Source organism: Boleophthalmus pectinirostris, unplaced genomic scaffold (assembly GCF_026225935.1).
Source record: "Boleophthalmus pectinirostris isolate CB_2022bp ecotype Guang Dong unplaced genomic scaffold, ASM2622593v1 HiC_scaffold_3, whole genome shotgun sequence".
Classification (NCBI taxonomy): domain Eukaryota; kingdom Metazoa; phylum Chordata; class Actinopteri; order Gobiiformes; family Gobiidae; genus Boleophthalmus; species Boleophthalmus pectinirostris.
Window position 1 is genome coordinate 33951122 of NW_026571299.1, and position 19372 is coordinate 33970493.

General features: G+C 38.7%; 1 protein-coding gene across 13 annotated transcripts in view; it reads right to left on the minus strand.

The window, feature by feature from the left end:
- The window catches only part of cadpsb (Ca2+-dependent activator protein for secretion b), a 61716-nt gene that overhangs the window by 33754 nt on the left and 8590 nt on the right, over positions 1–19372 (minus strand). For all 13 annotated transcript variants that reach the window (XM_055160481.1, XM_055160482.1, XM_055160474.1 and 10 more), the window contains exons 2-3: positions 7761–7874; positions 4759–5091 (exon numbers count right to left, since the gene is read on the minus strand). In XM_055160481.1, the coding sequence (XP_055016456.1) occupies positions 4759–5091; positions 7761–7874 (447 nt within the window). The remainder of the gene's footprint in view (positions 1–4758; positions 5092–7760; positions 7875–19372) is intronic.

A 19372-nucleotide genomic window follows, 5' to 3' on the forward strand; every position in this document is an offset into this window, starting at 1 on the left:
GTGCTGTTATTGTGTCTTCATCTTAAAGCAGGGGTGTCCAAACTTTTTTCATCAAGGGCCACATATCTAAACACAGATGAAGCAGAGGGCCGATCAAGGGCCATAGACTGGTGCTCAGTACAGGGAATAATTGAAATGTGTGCATGTTTAATATGTTAGAATGAGCCACCAGTTTTTATTCATGCTAAGATCCTTAAAATCACAAACGAAATATTAAATATTAGCTTTATCAAGGTACATTTTCAAAAAACTTGCAGTAAAAAAATATTTTTTAATTGATGCAAGGTAATTTGGGCCAATTCACCTGGAAGCCTGAGGGCCAAGAAAAATTTGTCTGAGGGCCGCATTTGGCCCCCGGGCCATAGTTTGGACATGCCTGTCTTAGAGTGATGTTTGATTGTCACTTTTACAGCAGGTCTTATAGTGTTAGCTAAAGCCTGCTGCCATAACCAGTGGTGCCCAGTGCTCCGACGGCCGCTCTGCTCCTCAGCTCAGAGTTCCTGTTTAGTAGAGCACATAATGTGACTTTGCCACCAGCTGCAACACAATACAGGCTCTTGAGCTCTTCCTACACGACTGCACCGCACAATGACACACAAACAGCACAAACCATCTTCACGAGGGAGGCCTTACAACCATCTTTTATGTCCCATTTAGTCCTGTCTCACACCATAAAAAGCAGATTCAGCCCTAGCCATAACTGTGACTGATTGTGTTCTTGCCATGAGTATGTGGTGAAGTTGACCTTTTCCCCCTGCTGCTATAGCAAAACTGCACCAACTGTCAAAACACTTCTCAAAAAAATTATACCATGGGCAAGATCGAGCTGCAGAGTTTGTGACATCTGAATCCCCAAAGACATGTCAGTGTCCTGCCCGGAAACCCAGTACTTTAGGTCTGACACTGCAGTTTTGGATGTTGCTGCTTATAGGGAGATGGGGGAAGTGAGCAGATAGTGTAAAGGGGGGATGGGCCAGACCCTGCTGTTGTTGCCCCTGTGTTACTTAATGCTGATGACATGGGCGTAGTGGGAGATTATAGTGGTGATAAGTTAATAATACTACTACATTCAATGAAGTAGAGTCTTAATATTACTTAACAATGTGTAGAGAGCTATTCTACTTATTTTAGAAATCTATTTGAGAGCACTGTCCAGTACAGAAAATTACATATTATAACAGTATAATTGATTTGTATTTATGTCATTAGTCTCATTTAGATTTAGACTTAGACTTTAGTGATCCATGAGGGAAATTATTTGGACACAGTAGCCCACACATCACAATATATTATAATAACAAAAAGCAAAAATATGGTAATAATAAATTCTGAATAAGTAACAAAAATAGCAAGAGACTGGTGTCAATTATATGATTGTAAGTGTAAAATATAGAAATACAAATATATCTCAGCAATAAACAATTCTTACATTTGATATTTCTGCAATTGGTCTCCATTTTATAACATTCCGTAATTGATAGTAACATCTGGGCATTTCTATCATATTCATTTACAAGGTCAAAAATGCCAAATAAATAATTAATTAATAATTGTTCGTTGCATATTTATCTTTACTACATAATGCATCACAATTGTATGTTTTTTTTAATGTCACAGGGACAAAATAACCCTCCCTTCTATGATGAGCAACTGAATAAAATCATTCAAAATTTCACTGAGCAGCCACAGATACAATGAGTTTTGCTTTAACCAAAGTGGACAGTGGCACAGTGGCTGAATAAAGGTGACACAGGCTCAGTGCTAGCCAAACTGACAGCAGGTTAAAGGTGACAGCACAAACATGGCTCTAGTCAACAGCACAGCTCACGGCTCAATCCTGGAGGCCGCTGGGATATTAACAGCTTTCTGGAATGAGGTACAAAACAAAAGCAGGCTGAGTGGGCAGGGCTTAAAACTAGATGAGGGCTGGAATTTCAACATCTGTGCTATATTTAGAGCGGCACTGTGCATCTGATGTCTGTTTTAAATGCTTTAGTTGTATCCACAAGCACAACATGCTAATTAGGGCATGTGCTTCTGTGATCTGAAAAATTCTCTAATCTGAAAATGTTCCTTCTTGGGGTGTTACAAAATCACTGTTCCCAATAATATTTCTAACTATACTATAAGACTTTCACCAGTTGGAGAGGCATGAAGCCCTATCCTGCAATAGAACAGGATCATTCCAAAAGAAGTAAATAAATACAGTTTTACATTGTGCTTGATACTCTTGGTTTTGTGCTGATAAGATACGATAGCTTTTAATTTCTTAACACATTTTGTGAGAATGTGACAGTGTGCTGATTGTAACTGGCATGCAATTTCTACTGTTCCCTCTTGGCGATTGTGCTTGGGAGGAAGAGATGTTATTCTCAATGTGAATTTCCCTGCATATAAAGGTTGAAAATAATCCAGTTTTACCTCCAAATGGGTTTAGGGTTATTCTCAACTTTTGCACGTACATCAGATTTCAGAGCTCACCGTGCATGCTGGCGCCGTCTGCATTTTGAACATGATTGCCTGTTTTTGCTTGGACGTGGCTGGGCAGGCATAAATATGTTGCTCCTCTCCCAATCCTGTGTGCAGCGAAGGGGCTCCATTACACAATTATATCAGCTAAGGGCTAAACCAGGAAGCCAAGCAAGCCTCATTTCCCAAGTAACAGTTGCTGACAAGACAAATTAAAGTGGAAGAGGGGGGCTCTTTTTCAATGCCCCGGAGGAAAGCTGATTTGAGCATGCATTCAGTCTGAGCCCCATAGGCAGAGATTTACTGCACGTTCAGGGGGAGTCTGAATCCAATGATCATACCTACACCAGCCCAGGTAATTTAATCTGCCAATTTGGTTTAAATGACCTGCAGTGTTATTTTATTGAATACAATGTTTATTAATAACAACTGAATAATCTGATTTCAATGTAGGCGTACAGTAGATTCCTTTAAGTGAGTATTTAAAGTAGTATCAGTGTATTGCAATTTGTCATAGTGATTTTTTTGTAACCACAAATAATCTGGGTTGCTGATATATACCAGGTTTGAAATAGTTTGTGCCAAGTAATTAAATGAACACTATGTATGTTTTTAGATGGAGGATCCAAAACCTTCTTTCCTTATATATACAGGTATATTTGAAATATATCACGGTTTTTGGAAAAAAAAAAAACTAATAAATGAAAGATAGATTATGGTTATACCATACTGTAGGACACTGCAGTCTAAGTACATAGTGCACCTCAAAAATCTCGTTTTATGGTATTCATCAGGGACAAGAGTCCAGAGGCTGGTTAGTACAGTCAGTCTGACCTTTCTTCTCAATCTTTACTTTGTCATGAGGGGCGCTTGCTCTTCTCTTCCCTTTTGCCATTTACTGCATAAATGTAAATCCATGCTCAAAAACATGAGCTCTGATTCTCAGCCAATCCCTGGAAAGCTTTCATCAAAATCCCGGCTGCCGCGAGCTGTGCTGCTGTGCTCTGCTGCTCTCACTGAGCCTTGTACATTCACAACATGGAGGCTGCTCCAGTCAATGTATAAATCGACTTCTAACAACATGATCAGAGGCAGCCGGCTACAAAAGCACATATGTTTTACAACTGTTTGTTTAGCCTGGGCCATTCTTTAGTCGTGTCTCCATGTTTAGTGTGGGAAGTGTGAAAGGAAGATACTAGTAGCATTTTCTCTGGATTATTTCTGACCTCAAAGTAAATCTCCTGCTATAAGAAATAAAACTAAACATCCAACAACAGCCCAATGAGAAATATGTATTTTTTTATATATAGTGAAATGTAGGCCTCACACCACCCACTGAGTTCAACACAAAAGTTTTGTTTGTGCAGACTAGCCCTAAGAAGCTTCTACATTTAGAAGCAGATGGAGTATTTACATTTTAACATTACAACCGGAGTGCTTGATTGAATTGCAGGCCTGTGAAGCTATAAAAAGGCAAAATAGTGCCATTGTCGTCATACTTGAAATGACTAGTCCATGCAAATTTGGAGAAAAGCTCCCGTCCTACCCTGCTGTGATTAAACTTTTAATCCAGCTCCTGAAGAGAGAAGTCATTACTGCTGCTATAACCGCTGCAGTAAAGACAATAAGGCAAGGATAGCACTGTTCCACATGTGCACTTAAATGTCTCCCCGCAATCTCAACACAGGCCACTATCTAATCAAGTATTGATGGCCTGGAAACATAAAACAAGTTTTATCTTAAAGGAAATCACTGCACTGACTGTGTAGCCCTGTAAAGTTTAAATCAACCTGCCCATGCTGGGTACTACACAGAGAAGAAGACGAGAATAAAAATACAGACTACACTTTATTAGATACACCAGCTCAAATATGCTTCAAACTGCAATACATAGCACTGGCAGTTTCAAGGTTGGAAAAAAGGTTTTATTTTACTGTTTTATCTTACTCTCTGCTATCTTTATTTAACATTAGGAAAAATAAGTCATGTATGTTGTTTACTCTTTTTCCTGTACTGTACATTATGAACCAGAAAGTGCATGATCAAGTACCTCAGTGAATTCCTTTTGGGAAGTTAAGGTATTCTGAATACTTCCAAAATGTATATTCTACATGTGTATGTTTGGTACATTTAGGTAGATAGATAGATAAATAGCTACTTTATTGATCCCAGAGGAAATATATAGCTAATATCAGCTCTGCCCTGAATAGCTTGTGTCTGTACTGTGATCTTGCATTATCTATGCTCTGTTGAGCGGATGTATGAAATCCTCTACCTCTTGTCTCTTACCTGACAGGCCTGGTACAGCAGCTGGTGTTCAAACTTCTTGATGCCGAGAATATTCTGGAACATCTCATACAGTTGGTCCTTGCTGAGTATGAGCTCTGAGGCTGCGCTGGCGGTCATGCGCTGCTGGGCTTTGCGGGGGTCCTCGTCTCCGCGGTAGATGGTGTCAAACTTGGCCATCCACGAGCTGAGCACCGTCTCTTTGCTCAGCCCGTCTATCTCGGGCAGACTGCGCACACGCTTCTCAATGTGTCTCTTGAACACTTCTCTGAAGTCGCCCGCCGAGAAGCCCCCGCTTTGCACCATCTTAGCCACGCGGTCACTCTTTAGGAATACCTGTGGATAATTACAAGAGCAATAGTGAGTCAGGCTAATGCACTCATATGTAACAGAAACAGCCCATACAATCGCATGTGAGCTGGAGGGGGTCAGATAGGCAACTGCTATGACTATGCTAGGAAACATAGACAAACTAAGAACAAAAGTGTTTCATACAGCTTTTATATTATTACAGTTCTCTTTTTTTTTGTCATAAAAGGTTTACCCTTTTCTTACACTTACTCTTTTGCCAATGACTCATTGTAAAAAAAAAAAAATCCAGATAATGTTTTAAATTATATTGTACATTGTACATACTAGAGCCCGACCGATATGGATTTTGCTGTGGCCGATATGAAACCGATATAATGAGAGTTGGAGCTGCCGATAGTCGATATAATCGCCGATATATTTAGTGATGTAAAAATTCACTGTAAATGTTGAATTGTTTAAAAAAGTTAGGTTTGGCTCTGGTGGATTTTAAATTGGGTTTATTTAGGCAACATTTATTGTTATTCTGCCTCTTTACATCATATTTACAGACAGTAGGTTGGTTTAATGGCATTTTTGCATCACATTCTAGACACTCGTGATGGGTATTCCAGTTCTTTTTAGAGAACCGGCTCTTTTGGCTCGGCTCACTAAAAGCTGCTGGTTCTTTTGGCTCCCAAGCGGCTCTTCAGATTGTTTTGTTGCAAGCAGGTCTAAAGCACGTCTAAAGCAGGACTGAATCAGGACTGAACCAGGTCTAAACCAGGACTGAAAAAGGACTAAACCGGGACTTATTTATTTTATGTTAAACTACAGCCAAATATGCTCCTTTTTTTTATCCTATGCACACGCAAATTTCTCAAAGTTTCGTTTTCAGCCGCTGCTGCTGTCAAACTACCACGAGTCTGCACACGGCGTGAAGAGAAAAAAAGTGAGAGAAAGAGAAAACACGACTCCCAGTAAGGATCAGGCTCCCGTCGTTCGCTTCAAAGAGTCGGCTCTAAGAGTCATTTCGTTCGCGACCGACCCATAACTAGTAAAGAAACAATCGCTATTAGCCTTTAGCCGTAAATACGTGCGCGCCGCGGTAATTAATTATATGCGCAAATGTCATAATTCACACGTCTATTCACAGCTCATTTACATATCAGTGCAGGTCCAGTAACAAATATACGGCCAATACAGTCACTTTACAATATGCCAATAGAAAACAGCCTGTTTATGTGCGAGAGCTACAGCAGCTAACCCATAACAAATGACCAAAACTAGCTTCAGAGTCGACATATTTCCAACACTAACCGCTCATACAGGCTCCTCCTCACATCACAAGTATGCACTAATAAATGTCCTTTTAATCCAGACTCAAACCGATTGTCCGTAAAAAGAATATAATCTCAGTGTTTGGATCTGTGTCTGCAGGTGTAAACAAACACACGTGAGTGACGCGACTCTGTGGTGTGTTCAGGGACAGTATGGACACACACAGACAAATGACTCCGTAGATAAATACTGATGTGGAGCCACATATTAGGACATTTATCCGTCTGTAAATTGGATTAAATGAACAGAATGTAGAGCGTCTAAGATTTTTAACGATGTATCACATGCCCACGTGAAATATCGGCCCCTATCAGCAAGCATATCGGCAGATAGCCGATATGCCTCCAGGTGCCCATATCAGCCGATAATATCGGCCAACCGATATATCGGTCGGGCTCTAGTACATACTGGGGGTTCCCCTGCTAATTTTCTGTAGCAATATATGGCTCTTCAAAAGTTTCTATTGTGATTGGTCAATGGAGAAACATTCACGTGTAGTTAGAGGAAGTATTATTATGGTATTACATTAAAATTTTATCAATAAACCAAATCTACAATATCAAATCCACATTTAAAATCACTGTATATTAAACTCATAAGTCAGATTAGTGGCTGCATGGAAGGAAGGTTATTCTGCAATTAATTCCCTGGAAGTAATTTACAGATGGCTTTCCCCTGACACTTCATTTTGGCAAAATAATGGATTTCTGGTGGATTTAGCCTGAGCACATCAGGATATCAGCTCAGTGGTTTGTAGAATATGGTGGTAATGTATTAGTAATAGGGACATTTCATCTAGGATCAAGAAAGTGAGGTTACAGACCGATGGTTGTGTCAGCCACATGCTCTGACTCATAAACTGTGCTGCGAATAGTGCTTCACTACTCTGTCCTTCCATCGACAGGGAAAGGAAAACTAACCTGACAGTCAACTTGAATATATTGCATTTAGTTTTTAGCAGAAACATAAATATCGTGTATGATGGCAGTCTACACTGGGTTGTGCAATTAATCCAATTTTAATTGAGATCAATATTCAGTCATTTCTAATCATCAGTGCTTGAAGCTTTTTAATCAAAAGTATTAAGTTACTGTAGTAGCATTGTCTTTTCTATGTTCAGAAACCATGTATAAAAAAAAAGTGGACGAGTGTGACGTCACCCACAGCATTCAGCATCCATTCATTGAAAAAAAAGGGTGAAATAATTGCAATATTGTCACTTTGCTCATGCTCATGCTCATGCTAATACTGAAGTGGTAGTAAGCTATTCATTATGTCCAAGTCATCTATGCATGCCAGCGAGAGATGCAGCAGTCAAGTAGTACAAATAAAAGTTTAAAATTAGTCCAGCCCATTGTAGTAGTGGTTAAACTTACCTCTGAATAACTCTGCACTGCATTGATGAATGCTTCATCTGCCACTATTTGTGTGTCTCCATTGAGAAAGGCCTGGAAGCGGTCCTTGGTCTGCTGGAGCTGTTGCTTAGTAATCTGAAAGAGATCAAAAACAAAAGCCAAAGTTAGAAAAGTTATAAAACAAAAAATGAACAGTTGATTTTTTGTGTGTGTGTTTTGACCACAGAGACCTTTCTTCAGATGACAGGTTACTTGAGGATTCCCAGTGTGAGATATCAAATCCTGGGAGTGAATTATGGATTTAACATCAGAGCTCTATAAAGTCTAAAGAAACTCTGAGCACAAGGCTAAAGATAAATACTTCAACTTTTAGTGTTCTCAGGGGCAAAGATGCAGAAAATAATTTGTGCTTTACTGCAGTTACAGAAATATAATGATGACAGAAAATAAACCTCCTACTACAAGCTAGGCAAAGAAGCTCTTTTGGGATAAGAAAGTATTTACACAATAAAAGCCCTACTTATGCTGGACTCATGTAAAACTACCAGATGTTAAAACAACCTCCACAAAACGCAATCTTAAACAGCAAACCAAAGCAGAGATTAAGAGAATATTTAAATCAAAGCAGAAGGAGTCCTCTTGTACAATACAATACACCTCTATGTAGGTCAGCTGTTTATGGACCGTCATAAATTTTACTAATGGAAAAAGTGACAGTGGTCGCCTCAAAGCCAGTCCTATTTGGTTTTGTGATGCTTATGGGCACAGAAGTACATTTGTGTCTTATGAAAGCTATGTGTAAGTCAAATGGTGCTTCTCTCGACAGATTGAGTGAGATGGTTGAAAAACAAAGGATTTCTGATGTTCTATGCTGAATACATACTAATCAGAATACAAAACATTCAATCTAATGATGAGGCTCAATAACAAAAGTTGATTCCACAATGATAACAAAAAACACCATTTCTTTTAAGTAAATGAATGTAGTTTTCAATATAAAATTATAGATAGTACAACCATGTGGTCTTATGCTCAAGCCCATTCTCAAAGTTCAAATTAGTATCTATTTTCAGTACTAGTTTTAGTACCTGTTAGAGTCTGGGTATGGATTTTTTTTTTTTTGGACGCTAATATATGCACACCAGGAGATGATCTGAGAGAGAAGACTGTATGAAAAGTAAAATTTTATGAAACTCAAGCAGTCTTCCATTTGCCTTAGTACAGCTCAGAGTTCATCTAAAATGTCCAGAAAATGAACGGACATAACTGGCTCATGCTAATGTTGAGCTGTTAGCCCTGTCACAAATTACATCTCTGCAGCATAGAGGCCTGCTGCTGAAGAGAGCTCACAAAGTCCACACACACAGTGACAGACTCGAGTGTAGGAGTGCTGTGGAAAAATCCCACACTTGTCATGTGCCTGTGAGGCAGTCCCTGCACCATCTGTGTGTCCATCACCACATCCCAGCACCAGAGGAACCAGCCATCATACAACCAAAAGGGCCCTAATGGGGTCAGGGGAAACGCCGAGCTCAGACCCGGGACACATACAGGCTAACAAACAATCACTGCACTGCCCTTGTGTGTTCACGAAACAATAATGAGAAGAAACTAGGCATCCAAGAACACACTGTTCTACTGCCACTGATGGGAATTACGGTCTATAAAATGGGTTTAATTACAGAATACTGGATACATGCATTGAATGTATTTTGTTGCATTATATTGTAGTGTAAAATATGTGACAAAAGATCACTGTTTTTTTTTGTTTGTTTGTTTTTTTGTACTCTGCAGTTTGGTCTAAATTACATGATAAAGTACTACAATGTATTTCTTTGGAAAGCAACTGTATTCTGGAGGGTCTGTACTACAAAATTAGCATTCTAGTTATAGGCATGTGCATTTAGCTATTTCTGAACACTGTCTACAACCCACTATAGCAATAACATGAAGACTGAAGCAACACCAGAAGAAGAAGGAAAAAAAAAACTGATTCTAACTCATCATCAATCAGGCAGTAAGTCAGGCAGTCCCACAGAAGAACACTAAACCATATGCAACATTTGTAATCCTCTAAATTGTTTTTTTTTTTATGTCTGCCCATAAAGCAGCATCCTCTTAAAACAGAACACATGAGCAACAGTGGAATCAATAGTGCAGCTCCTGCTTCAGTCTCAGCTCGTTGCAGTCGCTACATGCGAGATTAAAGACAAATGAGAAGCGCCCAAGCTTCTGTTTAACATGCCATAATGTTCAAACTACATCCACAGGTGCAGCCATGTTATATTACCCACAATATGCAGATCAAACTGCTCTGCAGAGACGCTCCAGTCAGCTCTCATCATACACTATCATATGTGGACTGGGAATTCAATTCATAAGGTTTACTCTCAAATTAACATACACAAAATACTCATTGTAAGACTCAAGTACCTTGGTCATGGAATATTAAAGAATCTAGAGGTTAGAGCCCTCATTTTATTTTCAAATGAAGATAAATCTTTCATCAAATTTGAACATTTTGGAATATTTTAGGTAAAACTAAACTTGCAACTTTATGTCAGCTCGCAGCAAGGACATAAAATACATAAATTTTTAACTATGAATTCTAAGTACGTTGCCGTGTACATTTTCAACATTAATACTTTTCCAATAGACTATGCAGTATTACAGTATAGAATGGACATATGTAGAAGGCTTTTTAAAGATACACTGTGTAGTTTTTCTGCTGTGGGGTCCACAACCTGCTTGTCTCTATAGAGATGTTTGTCCTTTGCCTGAAATGTTCCACAATGACATGACATGAAACTTGCCTATCTTTTATTTATTTACTTGTTATTGCTAAGAAACAGCTTGAAAAACATGCATTTTATGATGAACTGGGTCATCTCACTTTAGTGTTTAACTTGACGTGGTGCCATCATGTACTTGTCTCCATAGAGATAGAAGTTTAATATCATACTGTGGAACATCCAAGCAACAACATCTCCATGGAGTCAAGCAGGTGGCACACTGTACCCTCCATCAGAAAGGTTACAGAATGCATCTTTAACACCAAGAATACAACAATACTTCGATCAGCCTTCAAAATCCTAATCAAGTGAGAAAGAGAAAAAAATTGACACAAGAACCAAATGTGCAGACTTCAATTACCAAATCAACTGTCTAAAGCCTTTGCAGTGTGGCACGGGCTGATTGCTGACTCAAAGAGCTGCTTGATTAGTTACAGTTGTGATGGATGCAAGAAAACGTGTCCATTTTCATCAGTATGGCCAGACTCCCAAGACATACTTTTCTGCTTTGCTTTTATTGATTCTCTCTCTGTGGCTCTTATCAAGATTGGAGTGTAACAGTGATTCATTGGCTCGAGATGAAGTGGGCGGTAACATTAATCACCCTTCACATATCAATACAGGGCAAATTCACAGTGCAGAGGCCCCACTGAGCAGTACAATAACTTCATTACAGTTCCTATATGTTTCTGATGATAATATGGTAGTATAAACCGATATATAGAATTTAGCTATGCAATGTTGTGAACAGTTCTGATGTAATTTCAGTCTTAAAATAAAATGGACCGCCATGTAGGGCTGTGAAAACTGAATGCTATTTTGGTCATATAGCAGATTCAATAATTCTCCACTGAATGTAACTCTTTGCTCAAGCACAAACCTTTTTCCCCACCCTCTCCTCCTATTGGTCAACCTCCGCAATGAGTGAGTGACAGGAGGATTTAACCAATCACAGACAAGTATATCCTTTCAGAAGCAGCAGACATTGTTAGTTACTTCCAAAAGTAATGATTAAATGCTTGATGGTTTGTGACAAAATGGTGCCCTAGAAAATATAGATACATGCCCTTGTCTTCTTGCAGTTTTAGCATAAAGAAGGGAAGTATATTATTCAGTGTTATGTTTTAGTGCAGTCAACATGAGGAAATTCTGGCTACAAAACATTTTATAATCATAAACTTTTAGAATACGACAGGTAATATTTCATGGTTTTCATCTTCTTGTTTATAGATGTTTTGAATTGTTAATTGCTATGGTAACAGTGCTAATTTTTAATCACTCTGAAACCCATGGACAGTGCTAAAAGCTATCCAGGGCTGCTTTATCATTTCTACAATGCTTGCCTCACATCACAATACTGCAATAACAATTATGAGGTGAACACCTTGATAATATTTTACTACTACTTCTCTAACACATTTTTATCCATTTTAATGTTCAACTAAGACATTTTTAACAGTAGTAGTAGTAGTAGTAGTAGTAGTAGTAGTAGTAGTAGTAGTAGTAGTAGTAGTAGTGGTGTGGTGGCGGTAGGAGTAGGAGTAGTAGCAGCAGTAGGAATAGGAGTAGTAGTAATAGCAGTAGTAGCAATAGTAGCAGCAGCAATAGTTGTAGTTATAATAGTAGTAATAGTAGAACTGCTATAAAAGCAATTGCAATAGTGGGCCAGATAAAAGTTTAAGTAACATCTAAATTTACACTTTATTGATTGACAATTACAATATAGATATTACTTTCACGACTTGTCAACTAATGTAGTGTAATGGGTCTAATGCAATCTGAATGTAATGTATACCTTTTATAGTGTTATGCAGGCAGATTTAACCTTAGCATCACAACAAAATACATGCTCACCAGCCCAAAGCAGGCAGAGTCTCTGATGGAGGGTCACATAAGCCCCTGCGGCCTCTGTGCGGTTAAATGTAAGCTGTCTTTAGTGATTCTTCAGCAGAGCGCGCAGCCTGCTCTCTCTCATATCGCCCTATCAATACAAGGGACGTTATGCTCCACTTTTCCTTAGGTTAGAAATTTGTCACTCCAGACATTCTTTAGCCTGGAACAACGATTCAAGACTATATCGTATTTTTACACTGTTACTAGCACTGTCTGAGTTAGTTATCTGCAATCCAACAACTTCTCGATGTTTACTTTTTGCATTGCGTAACATGAGGTGTCCATCAAATGCTTTTCTCCTTCTTTCCTTTATCTGGAATATTTAATAAGTATGGTATTAAAACTTTCTATCTTCATGGACCCCAAACCAGACCAAGTTACAGGACAGATCTATGAAGAGGCAACCCCATCAGAGTCAGAATGCCTGATTTTCTTGGTCTTTTGGAGCAGTAAGACCTCCTGCAATTTAAGAACTGTAAGGTAGAGCTGTTTAATGTCATATTGTGGAACATTCCAGGCTGCTCAATGGCGTATCCATTGAAAATAAGCAAGTGATGGACCCCCAACCAAAAAGTTGCACAATGCACCTTTAAGCTTGTTTTTCCACGCAAAGCAATATGTAATGTATTTTTGTCTCAGTATTTGCCTGGGATTCAGAATACACACTTTTTTTTGCTTTTTCTGTACTTCACAAAGATATGATGTGTTGTCACTGGTGAATCTCCCTATTTTCATATAGGCTTGATTGACAGGTGGATTAGCCAATCAGGGACATGCATAGCAATCATTCTGGCAATCATAGTATAACATTTATCCAAAAAAAAAAAAAAAGTGTTATGGTTTAATAAACTGGTAAACAATAAAACTATTTGCAACTTGAAATGAGCTTAGTAAAAGGTCTGTGCGTGCGCTAAAAGAAAAGAATATGCATATTATTGGTTGACTTCTTTTGTGTCGGCTGTAAGTGTCAAAATATTATGAACTATAAAACACTTAACTTGTCTTTTATAGTAACCTCATATATTCAGAATTCCCTGATCAACATGGCACGCAGGTAGCTGTTAGCCCACATCAGCACTGCTCTGAGGAGTGAACTAATTAGCTAATTGAATGCAGTATATACCGTAGTAGAGCTGGCAAACTTCAGCACAATAAAACCTCAGCTGCTGACTCACATAAGGTTTTCTATAGTTACATAACAGCAGAAAACCAAAGGTATATGAAAGAGTTTCCTTAAGTATAGAGAATACTGATTGCACTTAAAGGACCTCTAAAACTTTTCTGGGGGAGAGTATGCCACCGGCCTGTCACCTTGCTGTAATGTTCTGTAGTATGGCATTAAACCTATCATGCATTTATTTAATTCTATGTTTATATTGCTTAAAAATATATAGAAAAATATTATGTATTTTTACTTAGAGCACGGTCTCTTATCAACAGATTGGAGCTGTAGCTTGGTCTGGTGATGTCACTTGCTTATCGCCATGGAAATAAAATAAAAAAAGTCTGATGCCACACTGTGAATTAGGCAATGGTAGACCTCATGCTGGGAAAGTGACATGATGTACTTTTGAATGAGTAAAAATTAACAAAGCAACACTTTTCATCAATGTTGAATTGGATGGATCAATGTTGTTGGAAAGTAACAAATTATATATACTGAAAATGCATTCTGAATACTCATTTTACTGCATTCCAGTACAGTTACTTTTTCATTTGGTAGTATTTAGAATATAGTTACTTTCCTAAATTAAAAGGAATACATGCCGGTCCTTCATCAAGTACTTTTGACATTGAACTGCACAGGATTAGTGAGAAAACAAACACAGCTTTAGTGATGTGTGCATGTACGTCTCTAATTACATAAATAGATGCATAACAAACATAAAGCTGTTCGTAAATATATGACATGTTTTTTGCACTATAATTTAAATGCAACTTGTAACTAATACATGACAAAATATATTTTAATTTGGGTATTCAGTATTCTGTAACTAAATACATTTAAAAAGTATCGTTCCCATCACTAGGAATTTAATCTAAAATTAAATAAACCACAAAGATTCAAAGAAATCACTTAATCCTGTTTAAAAATGCAAGTTTTATTTTCACCAACAGCTTCATAATTTGACTCTTATGGAAGATAAACTTAATATTCTATTTTGCATATATTGACTCATCTCAACTGCCTCAACAGCTTGAGTTTTAGTGTTGAAGCTGGTCATATTAATGTGTTCGCCTGCTGTTAGTTGAAGCGTCCCAGTTGTAAACCTATTGTCCCAGACCACACTCCTCTCCATCTGAGTAAACAGCAAATTCTCCATGACTGACAGCTGCTCACAGGTTGCCTGCTCCTGGCCTCATCAAACATAATGTCCTATAGTGTGTGCATGGGGTCACCAAACACCACTGTACAAAGACAGATGCACCAGTGATTAGCCACAGCCCCACATGTAGCTCCATTTGTTCAGACGACCCACAAACAGCGTGAATAAATAAGACTGGGCCGGGTTAGCAAACATCCAGGTGTGCAGTGTGTGCCAAACAGGGACTAACTGTGAGCTCAGAGAAATGATCCCTATACAACTCAAGTACATACAGCTACTGGACATTTTAGTAGGCACACCTGCTCTTTTTCAGTGTTTCCATCTATCAAGCATAATGTCAATGGATTTAGTTTAGCCACTTGTTAATGGTGCATTATGTAACTTTTCTGCCACCTGCTTGTCTCTTTGAAGATGTTAATTGCTTTGCATGGAATACGCTATAGGGTGGCATAAATCTCCATGAAGACAAGCAGGTGACAACATCAGGTGAAGTTACAGGTCAGATCTGTAAAGAGGCAACGCCAATGACTGTTCAAGGTTGTTTTGAACAAGAAAAACTGCTGTAATTAAATAAATGCAAGGTAGATCATTTCAGTGTCATACTGTAAATTCAAGGCAAAATAATAACATCTCCATGGCGAACGTTTCACTACAAAAGCTACATAGTGTAGCTTTAAAAAAAAAACTGTATAACTTCCAGTGCCCGATTTTGCCCCCGATCTTAGCACTAGTGCTTAGCGTTAAGAAGGGGGCGTGTCCAGGTCGGGCTGTACTTCGCTGCTTGAGGATGGAGTGGGACGGTACATGTACATATATGGTGATGACATCTCAACCAATTTGTGACCACTGTGGCATTTAAAAGCGCTGCCAATGTAGGTAATGTTTGCAATCTTTGCCTCATAACCTGACAGCAAAGAGCGTAGGGAAAGGTTGAGTGCAATAAAACAACTCCGGAGCCCACGATGCAAGTTCGCACCACTAGAGGCGCCAGGAATGTAGAATTTTGGATGAGCCGTAACAAAACCGGCTGCGTTTGTGTTCAGAACACTCCGTGTGCACGTTTGCCTCTCTCACGCACGCCTGTAAGGTTGTGCACATGCACACACATTAACCTTTTTTGTTTTCTCTACGTTCCTCATTTCGTTTGCCTCCCATTACGCAGCAGACCAATGTCTATCTCATGCGCTCCCCAGCCCACAACAGACCCACTGACCGCTGCTCTCCCCACGGACTCACCTGAGGTAGGGCCTACGAGTGTCCATCGCTGCTACTGCTGACCGCTCACATTGTCATCTCACGGGTGTCCACTGCATTTGGTCCCACACAGGTGGATGTCTCGCCGAGCATGGAATACGTTTATTGTCATATAAACGTTTGCGCTTTGCTCACAGACATGGATTAAACCATTATCACACGAGGGGGGTGACTGCATGACCTGCATTTCCCGCAGAAGTGACATGCCCGCCATGAGCACACGGAGCAGGATGCGCAGGTGTCTGTATAGAGCAGCGCTTACGTGCATTATACGTATCTTGAGCTGCTGAGAGCAACACGTACGGGACGTGCATGTACTCTGCTGTCACAGCCCCGAGCTCAGTGAATGTGCGCGCTGATCTCTGTTTTTTTTTTTTGTCTGGTCGCTCCACGGCTCCGTGCAGTTTTTTTTACAGTTCTAAGGTAACCAAAGCGACACAAGGGGAATAATTTGGTCACAAAATTAAATGAAGCTGATGACAGAAAGGATACGCGAATGTGAGGAAATCCGACATCGCAGCATTGGGAGGGTTAAGCGTAAGAATCACACTTTAGGACATCGCTGTAAACGGCCTCGTGTGAATGAGCAGTTTTTGTACAAATCCATATCAAACCAAACTATACAGCATTATATTATATTATGTTGCGTGTTACGTGTTGTTTTTCAGTGGACTAGTTTGATATTTATTTTTACGATTCTGGCAATTCACTGAACGCCCCACACCACGCCCTCAGTCCGCTGCACTCCACCTGATATTCAGCCACAGCACACCTCTGGTTTAGAGCTCCACGCCCCATACTTGTGGTAGTGCTAAGATCGGGGGGAAGATCGGGCCCCTAATCTCCAAATATGAGGTTGACAATACTTTGAATATAGCTTGAGTAGCATTTTCAAAACTGTAGATAAATATTTTTATGCATAATCAGTGAATGGTGAAATAACAAATATTTCCACACTGTTGTGTGTCTGTTGCCATGTGTTATGTTTTATTATTAGCCTAGTACTGATAAAGATGTGGATGTGAAAAATAAAACACTTTTAATGATGACAATAAAACAAGTCCAGCTATCTCCCGTTCAACACATTTCAATTTGAAACTTAACATTTCATTGTGTAAAGGTCACTTTGGAGGCTGGTGAATCTGAAAAATAATCCCATGTTGTACAAATGTAGTACAAAATACATCAAAAAATCATAATCACTGGTAGCATTTGCAGAATCACTGGCAAAAAAAAGTGTTTCAATTGTGTGTTATGACACTTTTCACTCAGAACCAACTTCATTTCATCAACAATTTGATCGTCACCAAAATGTTGGCAGTGAGAAACTTGCTCAAAATCTTGCCAAATTTTCTCACTTTTTACACATTTTTAGTTCAAAATTTTACTGCCATTCTAATTTATTCCATCCACAAATACAGATATAATTTTTCAGTTAAAAGTGACTCCTGATTTTGCTTTTAATGTCAAATTAACATTATTTTATCATAAAGAAATGCAGATATCGTAAAGCTGGAGGTCACATAGTAGAGCGATGGTACTAGACAATGTGAATTAAAGTAAATTACAAATGTGCATACCTATCCACTAGTATATGCCATGAAGATGAAACCTCAAAAATTCCTATTATTATTCATTTTATGTCCAGTAGCATTATACTATCATCATTTTAGGGACTAAACCGAGCTGTTTTCCTGCTTATGCTGAATCTTTTGGGGTCTGTCTCTCTCTCTCTCTCTTTCTGGCAGTTGTAGTTAATGGCTTGTTAAGGGAGACAGTATTTGAAATGGAAAAGATGTGAGCCTGCCGGGACACTGAAATGAGCATAACAACATTTCGAACCTTCAAATTAGACTTCAGCAAATGAAAAATCTGACTACGGTGAAAAGATTTGCAGTATTTTTGCAATCATTCATTCGGTTTGGTTTGATTATTTTGTGACAGGCGCGTTCTTACAGTGTAGGTGTAGCTTTTAGCATGCCGTGAAAGGTGAACAGTTACATTTGAAAGCTCAAACGCTGGTACAAAAGCTCTGTTACTCATATTGACATTTGTAAAGTTGGGCTCTTAAATCTGCAGCACCTGACTGTCATTACACAGTGTGGGGAGTGAGCTGGGTGCTGGTTGTATTCCTGTTTGTTGCCAGTCTATTACTCTCCCAAGGAAAAGACATAAATCCTTTTAATCTGCTCGCCCATCACAAATCACTTACTGTCTTTGCCTTTGTACAATCCTCCCTCTCTCCATCCCTCTCTCTCTTGCTCTCTCACTCTCTCGCTCTCTCCTTCTCCCCCATGTTCCATCTTTCATTTTTTGATTTCAGGGGAGTGGTCCATTTGATGTTGAAAATGAAACAGATCACACGGATTATATGATTATTAACATGTGGTATTAGTCATGTTCGATATAAAAGGGAATATATGACACAATATTATGCAAGGTGTTAAAGTGAGACTTGACAGGGAGTAGCTATCATTTATATCTACTGGAATGTCATAATGAAAATACTGTAAGAAATACTTATATAAACCATTACAGTACTTCACAAACTATAACCCATGCAGTATTTGGCTACATTACTTTAGACACGCAGAGAGACAATTTTTGTTAATGGCTTATTGACGATTGTACTTACACTTACTCTGTTTTCCTATCAGCATTTCCCTTCAGGGTCATCAAAGAAAGTCAACTGCCTGCTGTATTGATTTGGCTTCTTTATACCAGATGCCCTTCATAATACTTTCATCCCACTCCATTTATTAAGGCTGAAGACACACTGTGGGTAAAACTGGTTTGTGACCCTGTATGATACTCAATATCACTTAAAATGTTTTGACAGTTTTAGGTATTGATTTTATTTCATGTATTTTCTTTATTTGTTTGTTTTGTTTTTTGATTGGTGGACTGTACATTGATTGTTGGTGACATGCTCAGTTCTGATACTAAAAAAGGCAGATTTTGTATACAATTGAATCTATTTTCAACATACAATAATAGTAATAGTAGTAATAATACAACTTAAAGGACCCATATTATGCTATTTTCTGATCTATGTTATAGAGTTTCCTGCTCAAAAACTTACCCTGAGTTGTGTTTTGTTTCATTCACACACACACAAATCCTGCATATTTAAGCTGTGTGCTTCTCTCAACACTGTTCCACCTTGTGATATCTTAGGGCAATAGGAAATGCTCCAGTGTGTTTTTAAACTCCATACACGTTCACTAGAATCACTTTCATCATGAAACTGCCAACTCTGTCTATTTAACCAAAAGTAAAAGGAGCTGTTAACTTGAAAACTACAGTTTTATGACATCACAAGGTGGGACTGAACATTTTGAGCTATGGAGATGTAGAGAGATTAGTA